The 20078-nt window shown below is 35.1% G+C and overlaps 1 protein-coding gene across 1 annotated transcript in view; it reads right to left on the bottom strand.

Annotated features, from left to right (window-relative positions):
- PLCB1 (phospholipase C beta 1) overlaps positions 1–20078 on the bottom strand; it is a 908098-nt gene that overhangs the window by 863671 nt on the left and 24349 nt on the right. The window contains exon 2 of the mRNA XM_036749135.1: positions 16117–16194. Within this exon, the coding sequence (XP_036605030.1) occupies positions 16117–16194 (78 nt within the window). The remainder of the gene's footprint in view (positions 1–16116; positions 16195–20078) is intronic.

Below are 20078 nucleotides of genomic sequence, written 5' to 3'. Positions count from 1 at the left end.
TCTGATAAATATAATCATCCATGATCCAAAAGGCCTGATGATGAAGCATTTTGTCTAGTTCCAAATGAATAAGTAATTGACTCAAGTGGGGAATGAGACATAAATTTTTTGGAGAATGAAAATGAGGGAATTTGTTTTGTTTAACATATTTGAAGCAGTTCAGTGGAAAGAGCACTAAACGCGCAGAAAGGAAGATCTAAGTTCAATCCAGTCTCAGACTCTGACTAGTTATGTGACCCTAAGTCACTTAATCTCTGTCGGCTTTAGTTTCTCCATAGGTAAAACGAGAATATTAATAGCACCTACTTCCTAGGGTTCTTTGTGGGATAAAATGAGATAATATTTGTAAAACACTTTGAAAACTTTAAGGCTGAAGATAAATGCTAGTTATTATTAATATTATTACTTGTTATAAGTAATTTGTTTTATTTTTTCAATGGGGAGGTAGTGAGAAGAAGAAAAAGTAGATTAATTTTTAAATGAAATTTAATTTTTAAAAAAGGCAAACCTCAGTTTAAACCCAACATTTGCATAAAAGTCTCCTCATGTTGCTCTATGCCTAGGAGAGGAGTAGAGTTCTTAAGACCTTGTGGCTACTTGTTTCTTTTGGTTTCCAGCTTCTAAAAACAATACACAAAATTGTAGGTTATCTTCAAGGAGAGGTCCCTGAGGAAGAATACTCTTGGAAGAAGGCAACCTGTAGAGGAGCAGGCACACATCATTCAGCTACGTTCCATTATACTCATCAGAGAAAGAGGCCTTAATCTCTTCAAAGAGGAAAATCCTCAAAATCTTTAGTATAATAAACTGGGAATATGGAGATGATTGAGGTGCCTGCTCCATTATGTAGCTGTCTTTTTTTCTTTCCAGGGACTTCTCTATGAAAAGACTCTTTGAAAGTCAGAAGTTAGAAGAAACAAGGACATCTCTTCTCCTGGAAGCTCTGATTCTCCACAATTCTGACTCTAATGGAAGAGAATGGACAGGGAATTATTGTCTTCAACAATGAGGAGAGTCGTGTACAAATGTCAGGCTCGAACCTGGGGTACAAAGTCATGAAGAGCAAAGTAAGTAGATCCAGAGAAACAGTATGTTCAATGCCTTTGGCAATAAATGAAAAGAACAATAACAAAAATAAAAATCATAATTTCTGCATAATTGTAATGACCAAGGTTTACCCTGGGGAAAGAAAATTTAATCTTCTTCCATTTCTTGCAGAGGTGGGGGAAAACCAGCATCCAATATTGGATATGCTATTAGTCTTGGTTTCTATGTTGGTTAGTTTTGATTAACTTTTTTTTAATTCTCTTGTCCTCTTATTCTTTATTTACAAGGGTTAGTTCAATGGGAAGGAGGAAACATAAAAGTGACGTAAAAACAAAACATATCAATAGAAACATAAAAGTAAAACAAACAAAATAAAATTATTCCCTAATTTCTTTTCTGTACTCTAACTATAGAAGACAATTCAGATGTACTTCAACAAATATGTCCCTTACAAATTTCTAATAAATTGCTTTTGTAAATTAAATAATATGTTAAATTCATGAAAAGAACATTTAAAGGCATCTTTTAAAAAAGCTTTTAAAGTTTGCATCTTAATATGTGAGTTGCACAGGATTTCTTTAAATTACAGAGACATAATAAATAACCAGCCCCTTTGCTTTAGGGTTTTTACTATATACAGCTAAGTGTTTCAGTAGGACATCTAACTGCACATTGAAATTCATTTATCAAAAGGAAAAGGGGCTTGTTTTGCTGAATAAATATAGAAACAATGAGATTGCTGATGAACAGTCAAGATGAAACAATCATGTATTGGCAAGAAAATGAACAAGGGAACCACCTAGCAGCTCCGGTGTATCTCTAACATCTATAATTCAAACAAAGAAATATTACATTATCTCAATACCAAGTATCTGGGAATTCTCTACTTACAAAGGCAAGTGAATTTTTCATGTAACAATAAACAGAATTTTCTGTTGGAATTTCTGTAGGAAATGAATCTCCCAATTCCTCCAATTCACTTTATCATTTCTTCTTAGTATCAAAAAATTACATTCTGTATAAAAACTTCAGGAATGGCAAATGTCCATTTTTATGTTCCCCACAAGACTAGAAATATCCTAATATATAACAATCCACCTAACTGAAGTATACTTTTAAATTTAATTATATTAGCAGTTGTACATTTGGAATGAAAACGAAAGTATTATTAAATAGTTCCAAAATTGTTACAATATTCTGTAAGGATATTTTGTTATCATTTATTCTTATGAAACCTATCATTTACTACATTTACAAATTAAAGGCTAAAAATTCATCATAACAGCAACTCTAATCCATCAATTCCTTTTTAAGATGATTTTTTTTCCTAAAGTATATATTTATATCTAGAATTCTACTGTAGACCTAGTTTCAGCAGAAAACTAAAATCATACTCTCTATAAAAACTTGGGAATTGTTCCAATACTAATTATCAAAAGTGTTTCTATGTCTTTAGGCTGTATCTACATAAAAGCAATAGCAAATACACCAAACAATCTATCACAAATAATAGCTTCTTAAGTGTCACATTGATAGGTACAGTTTTCCTCAGGGATTTTGCCTCTGAAAAACTTAATAGAATTTTAAAAGTATGTATTCACTTTAACCCATGTAGAACACTCCACAGTATTTTCTCCACTGTTAATTTTTTTTCTATTAAATTCACTGTGTCATGCTTAGTTCGTTATGGGAAAAGAAGACTGTACTAGGGAAAAGAAGACTGTACTAGTGAAACGAAGAATGAAAGCTAAAAATGTGGGAATTCCTTTTGAGTATGGGTTGGCCTAGATGGCCACTGTGGTCCCTTCTAAATCTCAAGTTACAGGATTCTGTGACCCTCTCTTTGGAGTGAATTTCATCCCTAACAATCTTAATTCAACAGAAAAACTCAAACTCTCGATAATAAAGGTTTGGTTAATAGAGAAAAACAATGCTATGATGTGTCATTAATTTGCAATTCTTATTCCTCACAGCTCACATTTATGTAGCACATTCCTTAAATCCCCAGCTATAGGGTACAATGGACGGATGGAAGGAGTACTAAATTTAGAGTCACAAGACCTCAGTAAAAATCCTAGTCACACACTAACTTTATGACACCAAAATGTAACGACCTTGGGGAGGAGAAAGGAGAAGGCTCATGTTCCCCATCTTCATGTAAGGAACTGTCCCTTTAATAGGATATGCTTTCATATAAAGCAGTTTAGTGCTGAAAGGGGCAGAAAAAATTACTTTTTGCACAAAGAAAAAGAGTTAAATCAGGGTTTCAAGATATTGCCTCTTTCGAAGATGAACAGTTTGATGCCTGAAAGGAGGAAAAGAAATTAAATTTTATTAAAAACTACTAAATTGTGTCTGTAAAGAAATACAGTTGTCAGATGGGATTTGAGCAGTTTGGCACAGAGAACGAACCATGGTGTAAGTATAAAAGTTTAAATCACCTTGTAAAGAATCTAAGGCAATACTTGGTTTATATGTGAATAGTTTAATAGCTAAAAGAACTTTTATTTATTTTATTTATTAAAACTGATCAAATGGGATTATAGAGTAACAATTTTAAGAACATAATGTAGGACCATTTTGAGAATTGAGAGATGGAAGGCAAAATGAATCTTAAATTCTTTTACACTTAACTTTTAAGACTTGAGGATAAACAAAAGAAAAAGAAAATCCCATGACTTTGAAATCTTAGAGAATAATTAAATAATGACTACTGACTTCATCAGGGAAAAAGGGTGAGTTGTTAACCTCATAAGTAATAGATCAGTTACTGAGATCTGGAGGCTCTGATTTAAGTCACTTAAAGGGGACTTAGGGGGTAAATCTGGAGTAGTCAGGAAGGGGAAGGACAGGAAATCAGTCAGAGCTATTTGAAGAAAGCAGCAGCAGAAGCAGTCAGTTAACAATGAGGCTTTGGCTGCTAGTTCCTGATTGGCTGGGGGAGGAGGGAAGACTAGTGTTTCAGTTATTTCCCTTCTCTGTTAGTAAACCTTTAGACAGATGAAGATTCTCAGAAGCATCTAATGTTCTTTGCTACCCCTCATTGGTCTGAGAGAGAAAAGTAGAATGATAGAAGATAGGCTTTGCAGATGCTTTGCTGCATATTAAGAGTTACTTACATTTAATTGAATGATTCAGAATCTCAGGGAGTAAAGAGGTGGATAGGCTAGTTTGCCTTGCCCATATATTCAATGTGAGCTGTTCTACTGTGACTTCTGCTCTGAATGAATGACACATCATCTTGAATAGGGGCTGGTCTGGTCTGTAGTACCCAAAGATAGCCAACCTGATGAGTTTTATAATTCTCAAAAGGAAAATGAACTTCTAGTTAATTCAATAATGTAACTGTTTTCCAATGTCTGTTTTAAGGGGAAGTGTAACTTGGATCAACTTATAGATCCAATGTTAGCTTGAGAATAAAGGAGGATTTACCTGGCTGGTGAGGAGTAGTGCAGAATCAATTAGCAGAAACATGGCTTCATGTGTCACTAAAATTCCTGAATGAACGAATGAATAACATCAAAGCTTACAGGGTGTAGAGTTACGTTACTCCAAGCACATTGGTTTTCCTCTTTGGCATACTTCTCTGCTTGGTTTCTGTAAGTATGTTCTAATTCTCCCCCCTCCACCCCAAATACTGAATGCATTATGTGTGGCTTGTAATGTACTTAGGGATGGGCCCAGTTTATTTGTGGCTTGTAATGTTCTTTAGAGGTGGGCTTGACTCAGGCCAGTATCCTGTTAATTCAAGTTTGATGTTGGAATGAAATGAAGTACTCATAGGTTATTCAATCCTTAACAAAAGGTTTATTCAGCCATAGCACAGAAAGGATATTCAACATGGATACTGCAGTACTAAGCTTGGGTGGATACAGTCCCTTCGTCTCCATGTGGGCAACAGGACAGGGTGTAACTGCTCAAGTGGTTTTGGGATAGCTACCAAGTCCAAAGAGACTCAACTCCATATGGGGTTTTATGACCTTAGGTGACCAGAAAGCCACATCAATAAGACCAGGAAACTGTGTTAAGAAGGTACAACTTTAGCCTTAGCCCTCTGGGTCAATCAAGTCCCAAGGAAAGTTATGTCATCTTTCAGGGAAAAACTAGCCTTATTTGCAGTATGTTTGTATATATGTAAAATTTGGTGGTATAAACACACATATATGTATATGTAGATAAGTATATGTACTTATATACGTATGTGTATGTATATAACTGTACCTCACTATAATTTCCCATCATAGTCCTATATTTTTATTTTATGGATTTAAAAAGATTATTCTGAGAAGGGATCTATAGGCTTCACTAGATGGCCAAAGGGTTCTACTATAAAGGGTGATGATACTATATATGCTCATATTACAGGTAAAATGAGAGAGTTGGACCAAATGACATCTAAGATGTGTTCAAGCTCTATACTCACATGATCCTTTAATAAGCATATAGTGTTGAATATAGCTATTATCCCCAATTCTTAATTAAGGAAATGGGCCCAGAAAATGCAAGTGTTATCCTTAGGTTCACTCACCTAAGCAATGTAAGTCCAATAATTATATTCATATCTCTTGGTTTTGCACAAGGCAAAATAACCCTAAGAAAGTCCACTTCTGCTACAGAATTATATTCATTTTTCTGAGTAGGTTATTTGAAAAATATTAAAAGAACCAAAAGAATAACATACAACAACATAAATGAAAATAACATTAAAAACATCAGGATTAAGATGAAATGTTAGCAAAACAATATTGGCTCTAGAAGGCCAATGATGATATACATACATATATCCTCTCTGTAGATAAATGGTAGGTTGCAGGTGTCAAATGCTATACGCTGACAGATGCTATTATTGGGACAATCTGTTTGCCTTAATCACTTTTCTTTGTTACATGGCAGGGATCTGTGTGAGAAGGGTTATTGAGAAGTTACCCTGGTAGCATTAGAGGCTTACACTGATGGCAAACCATTTTAGTCAGTTTTCTCCTTGAAGAAAATAAATCATTTTTACATCTTCTAACACTACAAACAATACAAATAAATATTCTGTTTGCCTAAATGGATGAGAGATCTAAAGATTTTTGGCCAAATATCACTGAAGAGGCTAAACAGACAGGAAAACAGCATTTTGTTGAAAAAATAGTCTAGGATTTTTTCTACCTGACTTTCAAACATTACTTCTGTTCTCATCAATGAATTTCAGGAAAATTAAGACTGATATAAAGAAAAATGGAAGGGGAGGGAATAAGCATTAATATAGCATTGCACCAGGCACTGTACTAAGCCCTTTAAAAATAATATCTCATTTGGAACTCACAACAACCCTGGGAGCTACATGCTATTATTATCCCCATTTTACAGTTAGGAAACTGAGGCAAAGAGAGGTTAACTGATTTACCACAGGGTCACACAACTAGTAAGTGCCTGAAGCTGGTTTTGAATTCAGATCTTCCTGACTCCAGGAGCAGTGTTCTATGTCATCTATCATAGAACAAAAATATTTTGTTGTTATTGTTGTTGTTCATATTTTAAATTCCATCAATTTGTCAAGGAGCCATGATTTGCAGGTATGGGAAGTCCCTTCTGCAGAGCTACAAGCTGTTTATAACTTCATAGACATATTGTACAGAGTTGCCTGAGTTTCACAGTAGTTTGTCCATGGTCATGTAACTATTAAATATAAGATATGAGATTTGAACTTAGGTTTTCTGGATTCCAATACGTTTATCTACTATGCCATAATGCCTTTCTTATTGAAATTTAAGAGGGATTTTAAATTTTCTCTTTGAAAAGATGGTATCTTACCATACAAAATACTCTGTAAATGCTTCCTTACAAAAATACTCTGAAATACACTGAATTTTATTTTTAAAAAACACAGAATTAAACATATTACATGATGATTTGTGTTTTATGGGTATTTTTAAATACATTTATTGTTTTAATGAATTTTTTGGAATTTTTATTTATCTTGTTTTTAATTTATGGAATAAAACAAGCATTTCCATAACATAGTATAATAATAAAAAGATGATTACACATGAAACTGCAAATCTATTATGCATAATCTGCTATTCCATTTAAATAAATAATAGATTTTTTTCCCTTTTTTCTTCTTCCCTCTCCCTTCTAAAAAATAAAATTTTAAACTTTAAAAATTACTAAGAAATGCACTGGAAAAAAGTAGTGTGAAAAAGAAAATTTATGTAGTTTGTTGAATGAAGGCCCTGTGCTAATTAATGTTCAGTTAAAACAGTCATTCAAATATGTCTTTTAGATTTCAAAATATTCACTGCTTGTTTCTGTGGGCCTTGTCAGGGAAAAAAAAACTTCTAAAAATTTGTGGTATATTCCTAAGAATTGCCATGCCCAGTTAATTTCATGCCACAAAAATGTGTATTTCTGTTATGTTTTGTTAAATTATGGTGTTAATTTTCATTGGTACTTCAATTAAAAGCATCAACTTAACAGGTACAGGATGAAGAGAACAAAGATACACAACACTTCAGGACCTGGAGATCTGAGTGGATTTAAGTTTGAAATGAGTCAGGAATTTGGCATGATAACTGAAAAAAAGCTCATCCAATCTTACATTTTATTAATAGAAGCAAAGTGTCCAGAGTAAGGAGGTAATGGCCTCATTGCACTCCACCCTGATTAGATCACACTAGGAATCATGTACTTAGTTCTGGACCTAACTTTTAGGAAATACATTGCCAAGCTGGAGCATATCCAGAGGAGGGTTACCTGGATGGTGAGAAGATTCGAAACCATACCATAACTTCTATTTAAGAAAGTGGGAGTGTTTGTCTCAGAGAAGAGAAGCCTTAGAAAGGATATGATAAATGTCTCCTCACATGTGAAGGACTGTCATTTGAAAGACGGAAAAGACTCAGTCTGCTTGGCCCCAGGGGACAAAACCAATAATAAGGGGTAGACATTTCAGACATTGATTTCAGGACTGTTCCTTAACAAGCATGGCTGCTTATTGATTCTCCATCAACGCAAGTCTTCAAATGGAAGCTAAGTAACTTTCTCAGAAATGTAGAGGGAATTTCTGTTCAGGTAAGGGTGGAACTCAATAATTTATTACATTCCTTCTCACTTTAAAATCATGTGATTCAGAGTGACTCTTTTACCTAAAATGAGCTAGAATATTATTCATGCAATAAAACAGCTGGCAGCATCTTCATGGTTTTTCTCATCTAGAGAAAATCCATGATAAAGTGCTAATAATGACAATAATGACTTAGCAATGGTAAGATTCTAATGGAAGCCAAAGATGGTAAAGAAAAATTCCTTAAAACAAGAGTTTTCTCATAGAACCCCGTGACAACAAAGAATTTCTATGAAAATCTTGACTGATCATAGACTGATGTTTGCGATTAAAAACCCTATTTCTTTTCTTGTTGTTTTTGAGTTTGATTGCTTCCATTATACTATGCCTAGACATGTGGCATGTAGTAGAAAGAGAACTGAATTTGGAGTAAAAGAATGTGGGTTCAAATCTGTGGGCTACCTTTGTAACCTCAAATATCCAATCAATCCACAAGCATTTATTAAGTGCCTACTATGTTGTAATGGCAAGCAAAGTAACTCTTTTTGCTCTTTTTAATTTAGGAGTGCTTCCCAGTACTAAGGCAATCAAGTGCCTTTGATTCAGCCTTGCCTTTGTTTGAATCAAAAGTCCTTGATTGAATCACAAGTCTTTGATGACCTGCTTAAGTCACAAGAAAGCCTACGTCACATGAGTTTGAGTCGCATGGCTGTGATGCCCTCTGTGGGCCGACCCTGAAGAAGTACATATATACTCTGAGTATATATAAGAAGTGCATATATACTCTGCTTTGGAGCTCACTCACTGGAAGGGTGTTGTGTGATTTGACCAGACATGCCTCTGGGTAGCCATTAAGGAGCCCCTCTGGCTTTGAAAACCCAGATGTTGGTGTTTCTCTCTCTAGTAACTATGTTTGTATTGCTATAGACAGACAGCTAGAAACCCTGCCTGCTGATTTGTGTTATTTGCTCAGTCTGCTTGTAATTTCTGTTTGTGTTTTGTTTGAAGTTCAGGGTGCTGACTTTTCCCCCTGAACTAAGTGAATGACATATGTATGTTTAATTAAAGTGAGATTATAAACCCCTTAAAGTTGCTTTCCTTAGAAAAGCAGATCAAAGAACCCCACCATGTGCTGGCATCATTGACCTTACACCTCCACAGCAGCTGCAAGCAGCATTGTTCTTACAAATGTGCTAGACACTGTTTGGTGCTGAGGATAGAGATGTAAAGAATGAAACAATCCATATCCTCAGTTTCTTTCCCTGATGATAGAGTAGAACTAAAGGATGCATAGGAACCCTTTTAGCCCTAATATTATGTTTCAGATTCTCATTTTATTCATTGTGAGAAGGTATTGGAAATTTCCCTTAGCTTCCTTTATTAAGCACCTACTGTGTTCCAATATTATTGCAAGTATTATCTCATCTGAGCCTCACTACAACCTCAGGAGGTTGTGGCTTCTATTACCCCCATTTTATAGTTGAGGATACTGAGAAAAAAAGATTAAGTGACTTGCCCAAGGTCACACATCTAGTAAAGATCTGAGATCAAATCTGAACTCAGATCTTCCCGACTCCAAGTCCAGTGCTCACCACCCAGTACTTCACCACCTAGCAACCTCATAGAGACTTTAGTTGGCAAGTTATAATCATAATTTTAAATGATCATATCTCTTCTTCAACTCCGTGTTCAACACCACTGCTGCTCCCCCACACTTTTACAAACAAAATCAGAGAAAGAGATTCTGAGGCTCCCTGGAAGGGGAAAAATGAAGACTGAGATCCATTATTATTATTATTGGAATATGTTTTAAAGCACTTTATTCTGAAGGCCATTTCCTCCCCTAAGATTCTAGCATAAAGGATTTCATTGACATCTCAATTCAAAATATTTTTGGACTTTCTGAGTTTATGTACTTATTCTGACAGATATCATACCATGAGTCACATAAAATGTTTTACAATATTTGAAGAAAAATATTTATGAAAAAATTATTCAGGCTCTGTGTGGAAGGTCTAGGTTATATTATGTAGTGCGTTCTTCAGAGAATTAGCAGCAACTTTTTGCATCAAATTCAGTAAATTATCGAGTAGTTAATATGTTCAAAGCAAGGACTACAGTAGCTACAAAGAAAGACAAAATACACCTGGTACTCAAGCAACTTAGAATATAGAGGAGAAAGTAAAAAAAAAAATAAATGCGTAAAACACCAAACAGAACGAATTAAGTGTATAAATTAAGTGTAAGAAAAGTATTATTAGAGTATGAATCATATTCTCATTTATTTGTAGATTAGATACCTATTGCTATATTTCAAGATCTATGGTATTAGTTGATAGTAATAGGGAAAATAATAGGTTCCTCCCACATAGCATGCCTGTTCTTTTCCCATTTCTGTTAAGAAATTCTTATCTAGTACCAATTCTCTAGGGTTAGATATTCAGGGAAAGATCCATCTTAGTTCCCTGGACTCCATGTTGGGAGCAGCTAAGGAGAAAAGAAAACATTATACTAATGTAATCTATTTTTATTTTTACACCATCCTTGGCACTGAGGCAAGGGCATAGAGTTGCAAGGCAAACATCTATTTTGTTCCATCTTCTAACTTGATAGATGTTCCTAATCTCTTTAATTTTGACCTCTCCTCTTCTTTAACCCTGCTCAAGAATTGCTAGGCAGAAACATTCTTGTTATGGTTCTTGCTATTCTTAATGTAGTTTGCTTGGCTGACGTTTCCTGCGTTGGTGTCAGCTGCCAACATGGCGAATCTCCAAAATAAAAGCAATAGACTTTTTAAGAGCTCATGCATGCAGCCTCTTAAATATTCCTTTGCTATGCAGTATCTATTAAATCAGATTTTCTATAATCAATATCTTACAAATAAGAATTTTCTTCAGCTTTTATGTGAAATAAATATTAAAATAAAATAATCATTTTGGGAAGGACATTTCTATTATTTTAGATATGAGGCTTATATCAGCAATGAATATGAAAGAATCACTAAACTGCAGAGGAGTCTCAGTTTCCCTATCTACATAAATGAGTTTACCACCTGCACTACTTATCTCATTGAATTGACATGGGGATCAAATAAGATAATGAAGATAATGTGCTTTATAAAGCATTATGAAAATGTCATCATGATTACTGATACTGTTGACTGTGAAAATAATCCCACAGGGTTATGACTACTTTTCTTTTTCTTTTCTTTCCTCTACAGTCATCTACCCTTTCAGAATTTCACCAGTGGACATATGTAGTGCAAAATTGGTTTGGGAATCCTGGATGTAGATTCCTAAATCCATCTCCTTCTGTGCTTCCTGCCCTTTCTATGCTGGAAATGGGAGATTGTTCAGTTCTGCTATGTGCCAGCCACTATGCTAGGTGCTGGGATGGTATTCAAAGACAAAAATGAAGCAGACTTTTCCCTCAAAGAGCTTTCATTCTATTTTAGGTGACACAAGATGTACATAATTAAGGGCTGCAATATGTGTGTGTGTGTGTGTGTGTGTGTGTGTGTGTGACACACACACACACAGTGACATGAAATAATTTTAAAAGAGAAAGAGCACTTATAACTTGAGGTATCCAGAAAGCCCTAATGTAGGAAGTGGCACCTGAGATGTGCTTAGAGTATTGGAGAAGTATTGTGGCCCATACTCATCATAGAAAGTAACTGGTTTAAATTCCCTGGCAAGGGTTCCCCACAGCCACCCTTCAGGAAAGTGAGTCGAAAGCACAATTGGCACCCTGGAGTCCACTACCACTTTGGTTAACTGAGAAGCAATGATGTATTTTCCGTGCAGTATACCTTCTCTGAAATGACAGAAGAGACAAGAATAAGCTATTCAGTCGGCTGCTGGGTAATTTCCCACTGCTGATGTGAAGAAGAGGCCCTTGTGGAAGAGAATCTTTGCCACAGGGCAGCCCAGAGTCATTGGGCTATGTTACTGAAAAACGGGCTGTGCTTGAGGTGTTCTTAAATAATAAGATTTCAGAGGTGAAGAAACTGAAACCTGAAGGAAATAGATGCTCCTTCAACAAAAATAAAATAAAAATAGTATGACAGAAAAAAGTGGCAAAATGAAATTATGAGTTTTTTTCAGTTCCTAAGACAAACATAAAAATGAGTGAAAAAACAAAATGTTACCAAAACAGGTAACAAATCTAGGAATGTTGTTTTTCTCTCTAAGATATATTTAAATTAGCGTATGCAATTGATGCCAAACAAGAAATTCTGGAATGTCACTTTAAAGAAGAAAGCCTATGAATACTGATATCATCATTATTGTTATGCCATGTGTTTTCAAGGGATCTTGTTTAAATACTTGGAGTGGCATCCTTCCTCTATGCCCACCATTCTTTTCTGGCATCTGCTTACTTCATGATTTAATGTATCATTTATAGGAGTCCATCTCCCAGAATTCAGTGCATTATTCTTTCCATTCCAGGACTGGGCTTAAAGCCAAAAGAAAGAAGCCTAACAGAATCATAGGTGGTTTTACATTTTTTTTCTTTAATCTTCTGTCTTCTGGATTCTAAAATATATGGCTCTTGAACAAAAATAAAACATTAAAACTAATAGTTGAATGAACAATTTTTATTTCAATAGTGAAAAGCACAACACACTTTTTTGTCTGCAGTGAACCACTTACAAGTGGTATGTGAAGCAAAATCATAAAGCTATGTAATGAAATTGTGACTGTATTTTTGCTTTCAATTAATCATGCACATCATTACTGGATTATGAGGAGATAAAGAATACAGAGAATTGAAATAATACATTCCTACCATCACTTTCATTTCCAAAAACTAAATAAATCTGTATTTTTGGAATAAATATCATTCAGAATGTTAAATTAACATAACAATAGAGATAAGGCAGAAAGCATTCTTTCCCAAACATTTTCACTTTATTAAGCAAAGAAACCTTTATGATAGGTCTTAGAGCTTAACTGAGGTGCCATGAATTATTAATGACTCAAAATCCCTTCTGTTGCTTTTATAGAAACTTGATTTACAAGTTGAAAAATCAAACTGACACTTAAGTCTCTTGTACAAATACCCAACCTTTAAAAATGCTCTGGGCATTATAAATACATTTTTCATGAATATGGCCATAACAGTTCTAAAAATAGCTTTTAAAAATAGAACTCCTCCAAGCCATTGTTTTACACATAACAGTAGGAAATGCAAGGGAATGTCAAAGCCAAAAGCATTTAAAAACCAAATAATAAGCTTTTGGTATTGTCGTTTATATCAAACAATAAACGCATGCACTAGAGGTCACAAATGTAGCAAATCACTGAACTCAGCAAACTCTGTTTCTTCAAGCCAGATCTGGTAGCCAAGAAGCATTGTTAGTAATTGGTATCCCTCAGAGTCTCAAATCTTCCAGGCTCATCCCCGGGGCAATTCCACAATCCCGAAACAAAAATGAACTTTAAATGAATTATATTCAGACCATAACTCCATACCCTCTCTTTACCTGCTCTCAAGATCACATGGCTGACAGAATGGCATTCTTGGGGGCACAGAAAATATCTTTGCTCATCAACAGCTTATCCTTCAGTGAATCAAGATGAGAAAATTCTCCATGTTAATACCAACAGAGATATACAGATATAGATATAGATATATGTATATGTTGGATCTGAACCTCTGTATTGAGAATGGAATCAGGGCTAAGAGTCAACTTGCAAACAGCCCTGGGAGCCTTCTCAAAGGACATAATAACTCAAAGTAATTTTCTCCGCTTCTTTTACAAATTAAGTTTGAATTAAGCCCAGATATGGAGGGTAGTAGTTATAGCAAGTGGGGAATGTGAAAAAGTCAATAAGATTTATCAGTGGTGGAGGGATGGATAAAGGAGGTAATACCAGGCCACTGTCCAATTCACAGTGTAACTGTGACAATATTTTAATTATTACACCTGAGTCCTGGTTTCATTTGACCCTCCCACTACTCCTACCCTACTCTTCAAACTAGCTCTCTTCCTATGATGGCAATCTCCATATACAGAGTTCGAAGAGTTGTTTTTTTTTTCCTCAGTTCAAAGCAAAATGTAGGACAACAGGAATTAACACCTAAGATAACAGTCAATTTATTTTAATATTTTTGTTCAAGAGTAGCTTTCTACCCTGATCCCAATTAATATAATCACAGAAGCCTCAGTATTGGATTGAATCAGTCAATCAAAAATATGATCCAGGTGTGAATAAGCCTGTAGTGTTTTAGCCATTGGATGAAAGGCAGATCTAGCACACAGGAAATATCTTATCGAGATCAAATAACACCTCTTAGAGTGTAAATAAAAACAACAAAGAACAAACCCATTTATTCAGTTAGTTAAGCAATGAGTAGTGTCAAGAAAGTTCCAAATCAGAGGTTAGAGCTAAGTCCTCAAGAGGAAATGATTTTTGGTGGTATGGGGGGTGGTATAGAGAGAAGAAAAGAGAGTAATTCTCTCTCAACCTTCTATCACTACTGCTCACATTATTAGAGAATCTGGATCATTAGCAGGGACACTAGCTAGGATGAGAGATGGGACCAGTAAGAGATCACATATCTAGCTGGGAAGGATAGTCACTTCACGGAGTATGACCCATAATAGAGAAAAGTGCAGCAATGTACACTGCAAAATGTACACTGTAACCCAAAAGAAAAAAATTCATGAAGGCTGTACTAAGAAAAAAATAATTTCCACTAGCCAAGAGTTGTCACCCCTTTGCCATATGTGTTCTCTGCACATGTTCCCTACTATTTTTAAATTTTGATCTGTACCTCTTCTTTCAATGGGCCTTGTGTAAAACTGTAGGAGAATATACCCCATACTTACATAGGAAAATTGTTTCTGTAGCTATCATATGAGTAAATACCTTTGTTAAAAGTATTTGCTAGTTGATTGTTAGCGAGAACAATACTGGTGGGGGCTTATAAGCATGATATTAGAAAGTCAGCCCTTCCAGGTTCCTCCCAGAGTCCCTTGAGCCAATTACAGAGAAATTTGAGGAATTATCCTGAGTGGGGTTGCTATAATTGTCATGCTGCCTAATTGGCTGCCAAACCTAAATAATAGTAATGTATCAGTTCAAGTTTGCTTAATATAGTATGGATTATCTTTAATGAACAATTTTATAACGTATGTGAATAATTAATCCTAAACTCAGAGTACAAAAGCTAAGATAAATGTTTTAAACTTTCAAAGGCTTTTTGAAGGTTCCTGCTAGAGACAAAATGAAACATGCACTTTATTTGATGAAAGTGTATGAAACACTTCCTATATTGGCTCACCCGAACAAATTACCAAGGTCAAGTTCTTATTGAATCCAGCAGTATAATTTAATAGAGAAGAAAGGAGGAGAGAAAGGTGTCAGTCAAGGGCATTTTCATTAATGTTGGTTTGCTAGTGTCTGGAATGTCAAACCTCCTGAGGTAGTTCACATCCTCTTTAGTCATTCCACTTTTTATGTTGGAGGTGGGAGGGAGATGTTATAGGAGAAGGAATCAATAAGCAATGGTAGGGATGAAACCTAATTAAACCAGATTTTTATTCTGATAACCCTATAAACATATAAACAAAAAAGTACTAATAGAGCCCTAATCAAAATAGCACATTATATAGTCATTTTGATAAATATGTGGCATCCTTCCACCTATTCTTTTCTGGTAGAAAATTCAACCACAGAAAATGCAAAGCTTTATAGGAGTACATCTATTTTATATATAAGTACAGAGTTAGGATTTAACTTCAGAATCCAGATCCTAATCAACAATTCTGCTTCCTCAAAAGGTTTTTAAATCTTTACTACTAAAATATTTTAGTGTTTCCCCCTGAAAGTTCATTCTAGACACCAAAGACTAGGAGTATTATTCAAAATCAGAACAACATCAACAGATTAAGATGCCATCCAGTCTACATACACATGAGAATTTTCCAAAGACTAGGAACATCTTAAAACATATTCTATCAATTGACAAACTTCAGACATTTTAGAATAAGTTATTATATATCTTACCTTATTTTGATCTGTCCAATAAAAGAAAAATCCTTGTGGATCAGTCCTCAGAATAATTGGAGTAACAATAGTGGAGTCCTGTAAATGAGGGAGGGAAAAATATAGTATGTAAGACACTAAACTCATAGTACTGTATTTTACCTTGGAATTATTTTGATAAACCATAGTTGCTCAAAAGACAGCCTAAAGTTATCAGTCATGAGAAGATATTACCAAATTAGATGTGATTATTATATAAATGAATTACTATGCTAAATAATCAAAATATTTTTCTATATATGGGTAACTACAGTACATAAAAATTATGATATAATCAGATTTGTGGGACTTTGTTTTATAAACCTGCTTTGCTTTTAGTCTTTTTGATATTTATTTTACAGTGATTTTTCAACACTTAAAATTTAAATATTTTAAATAAACAAAAATCTATGCTAGTTCATAATATTTTTAATTCTACCTATCCAAGAAAATGAGATCAACCAAATTATCAGAGCACTTCTGTTTTCAAGGCAACAGTAAATAAGGACTTCTATACATCTTATTAAAAAAAAAACACAGGCCTAACTGATTCAAATTGCATGCCCTGAAACTTGTGTGTTTTAAAATAAAATTGACATATACCATACTCATTAGATTAAGATATTTGAAATTTCTTCTCTTTCCAATGATAGTTTTCAGAAAGTTATGCCATCTGTACAAGAAAGAATATGTCTCACTTGAAATACAATGTCTCTTTAGTAAAACTGCATTAAAAAGAAAGGAATGACCAGGGTTTTTGTTGTGTGGGGGTTTTTTTTGTCTTTTAGTACATGGACAAAAAAATCATAAGAATCATGTTATGCTTTACCCTCCCCCTGACTGGTTCTTAAACTTAAAATCAGAGATCTCCATGGACCCTGAGGTGCTAAGTGACTTGCCCATGGTCATATAGCTAGTATGCATCAGAACCAGTACTTTATCCAGAACTTACTGACTCTAAGTACAGACTTCTGCTACTCTATGCTGCCATTCCACAGATAACTTCTGGTCAAAACAAAACAAAATTCTATAAAAATTGTTCTGGTTTCTGTGAAAGAATTTGTGTAAAAGACTTTATCAAGGACACGATCAAGGTCCAGAGGTAGGCTGATTACCTGCAGAGAATTCCAAGATGATAGATGAATAATCATAATCATGTAACAGTACTCCAGAGATACCAAAAGAATAAATAAAAGGAGGCCTACAGTATTGTGCGTGTCAACCTTTATTCATTTTCCCAATGCAAGCTGGGGTTAGGAAGATAACAGTGTTAGGAAGATAAACATTAAATAATAATATTAATTAATTAAACAATTTAAATTTAATAATATACAGTACAATAATCAATCAGCAAGCATTTATTATACATGTACTATGTGCCAGGTACTGTGCTAGGTTCTGGAGACAAAAAGAAGAAAAAGAAATATAGCCCCTGCCCTCAAGGAGCTTAAAGTCTAACAGGGAAAGACAATACACAAAAGGAAATTGAAACAGATAGTCAGGACATGGTCTTCTGTGGAGTCTAAACCAAGTGGAGTTGCTTACAAAAAATGGAGAGTTACTTGGGAAATTCTGAGTCCTCTACAAAGGAAGGTTTGGGGAGATTATTGCTCTTCCCTTTAGTCCTCCAATCAGGAGAGGCAACTGAGGATGGTGAGTAGGTGTTCACTATCAAAATCTGTATGGTGATAAGATTTCAGGAGATCACCTTGTCCTGAGAAAGGCATGATGTTCCACAAAGTAAAAACTAAGCAGATGCACTGATAGAACGTGGAGAGTGGTGATGTAGTAGATAGAGTGTCAGGCCTGAAGTCAGGAAGACTCATCTTCATGAGTTCAAATCTTACCTCAGACACTTATTAGCTGTGGGACTCTAGGCAAGTCACTTCACCCTGTTTGCCTCAGTTTCTTCATCTGTAAAATGAGCTGGAGAAGGAAATGCCAAACCATTCCAGCACCTTTGCCAAGAAAACCTCAAATGGGGTCAACAAAGAGTCAGATACGACTCAAACAACTGAACAACAACCACAAATGGAATCAAAAGACCATTTTAAGATTTAGAGATAGAATCCTTAGCCCCAAGAAAGGCATATTCTTTTTTAAAAGGGCAGTGTGGTGTCATAGAAAGACTACTGACTGGATGTAGAGCCAGGAGAAACCTAGGTTCAAATCTCAACCCTAGCACCAGTTATGTGTCTTGGGCAAGTCAGTTTGTATCACTGAACTTCATTCAGTATGTTCACCTATAAAATAGGGATATTAACACTAGTACTATCTACCTTAAGAGACTGCTGTAGGAAGAGTTATTTATAAACTTAAAGTGTTAAAGTTAACTTGTTAAATTTTATTACTTTTTAAAATAAAATGTAATTTTAAAAACTCTCACCCAATAGGACAGCATCATGGACTCTGGAATCAAAAGACAGGGGCTCAAATTCTCATCTCCAAAATGAATGCCTCGGGAGCAGATGAGATCCTTGAGCATTACGTCTTAGGACCCTAAGATCAATTCCCCAATAGTTAAACCCACCCTATAATGGAATGCTATTTCCAGAGCAATAGCTGTGAAGTCAGGAGAACTGAGTTCTCTTCCTGGTTCAAGTGCCAACTCAATATATTACCTTAGGCAAATCTTTCCCTACCTTTGGAATTCTGTTTCCTTTTCTGTGAAATTAGGGAACTGGATGACTTAATATCTAAGGTCCTTTATAGGCTCCCCCTCCCCCCAATTAGAATCAATTCAATTCAACACATTTTTATGGAGGAACCAATGTGTACCAAACACTTTGCTAAGTTCAATGGGACACACTAGAGGCATTCATTACTCCAGGATTTTAAGTGAATGCTGAATTACACGTTGGGTATGTTGGGTAGACAGGATTTCTTTTCAGGTACATATGGGAATAAATGGCTTCTGAGGTCCCTTCCAATTAAAAAATTCTGTGATATGCAGATTCTATGAAAGATTGGCTGGAAAGAAAACATGGAAAAAACTGGACCAGAGGATTTGCAGAAGTTTTAAAATCTATGTGCATAGAAAACATACTCAGGCAAGTGAAATCATGAATCTTTGAAAGTGTCAAACAATTTAAGAATTAGTTTAACATCAAAAGGACACACAGTAACGAAATAAGTTTCTGAAGATGTTTCTAAGTTTCTCTGATCAATAAGAATGTTTTTACACAATGTTGCTAGAATGAATTAGAAAAAAGAGTTTTAATTCAAGTCATCTGACTTTTTACATATGAGACAAAAAAGACCTTCCATTAGTTACAAAACAGCACACATAGAAACTTCTAGCTCAAATTTAAAATGAATCAGAATTTGTGGCTTAATATCAAAAGCTCCATTTCTTGCAGCATCCACACATGTAGAGAAGGATGGTTGGACAGATTTCTGAACCATAGCTTAGAATATATGGCTGGCAGGTTCCTCTGAAACAGAGCACACCTAACAAAGGCTAATAAGGACGAATTTGTCATGAATCTAGCAAATTCAGTCAAAAGGAATTTAGACTAACAAAGATTAGGGAAGGATATATTGCTTACAAATATCCTCTGCTAGTTACCATAGACAGCCACAAAGAAGAAAGAATAGAACTGGAAATGCCAAGAAATTCACAGGAGACAGAATTCAAGAAAAGAGGCAGCAAAACCTAAGTCCTTGAGTATCTATACAAAAATGCCCAAAGTTTAGGCAAAGAATAATGGAGAAGCGGACAACCTTGCCTCATATTTTACAGAAACAACTGAGGCCATTCACTGTGAATTCCTCTTTCCCTCTTCTTCCTCTCCTATCACTCAGGTGACCTGCCACTTTCTCCATCATCATCCCCATTTCAAATGATGAAGTGACATCGCTCCTTACCAAGGCTAACCTTTCTACTTGTTCAAGTGATCCCGTTCCATCCTATCTCCTTCAACAGAATGTCCCCTTTGTCACCC

The sequence above is a fragment of the Trichosurus vulpecula genome, chromosome 3 (assembly GCF_011100635.1).
Source record: "Trichosurus vulpecula isolate mTriVul1 chromosome 3, mTriVul1.pri, whole genome shotgun sequence".
Lineage (NCBI taxonomy): Eukaryota > Metazoa > Chordata > Mammalia > Diprotodontia > Phalangeridae > Trichosurus > Trichosurus vulpecula.
This window is presented reverse-complemented; position numbering and strand designations above follow the sequence as displayed.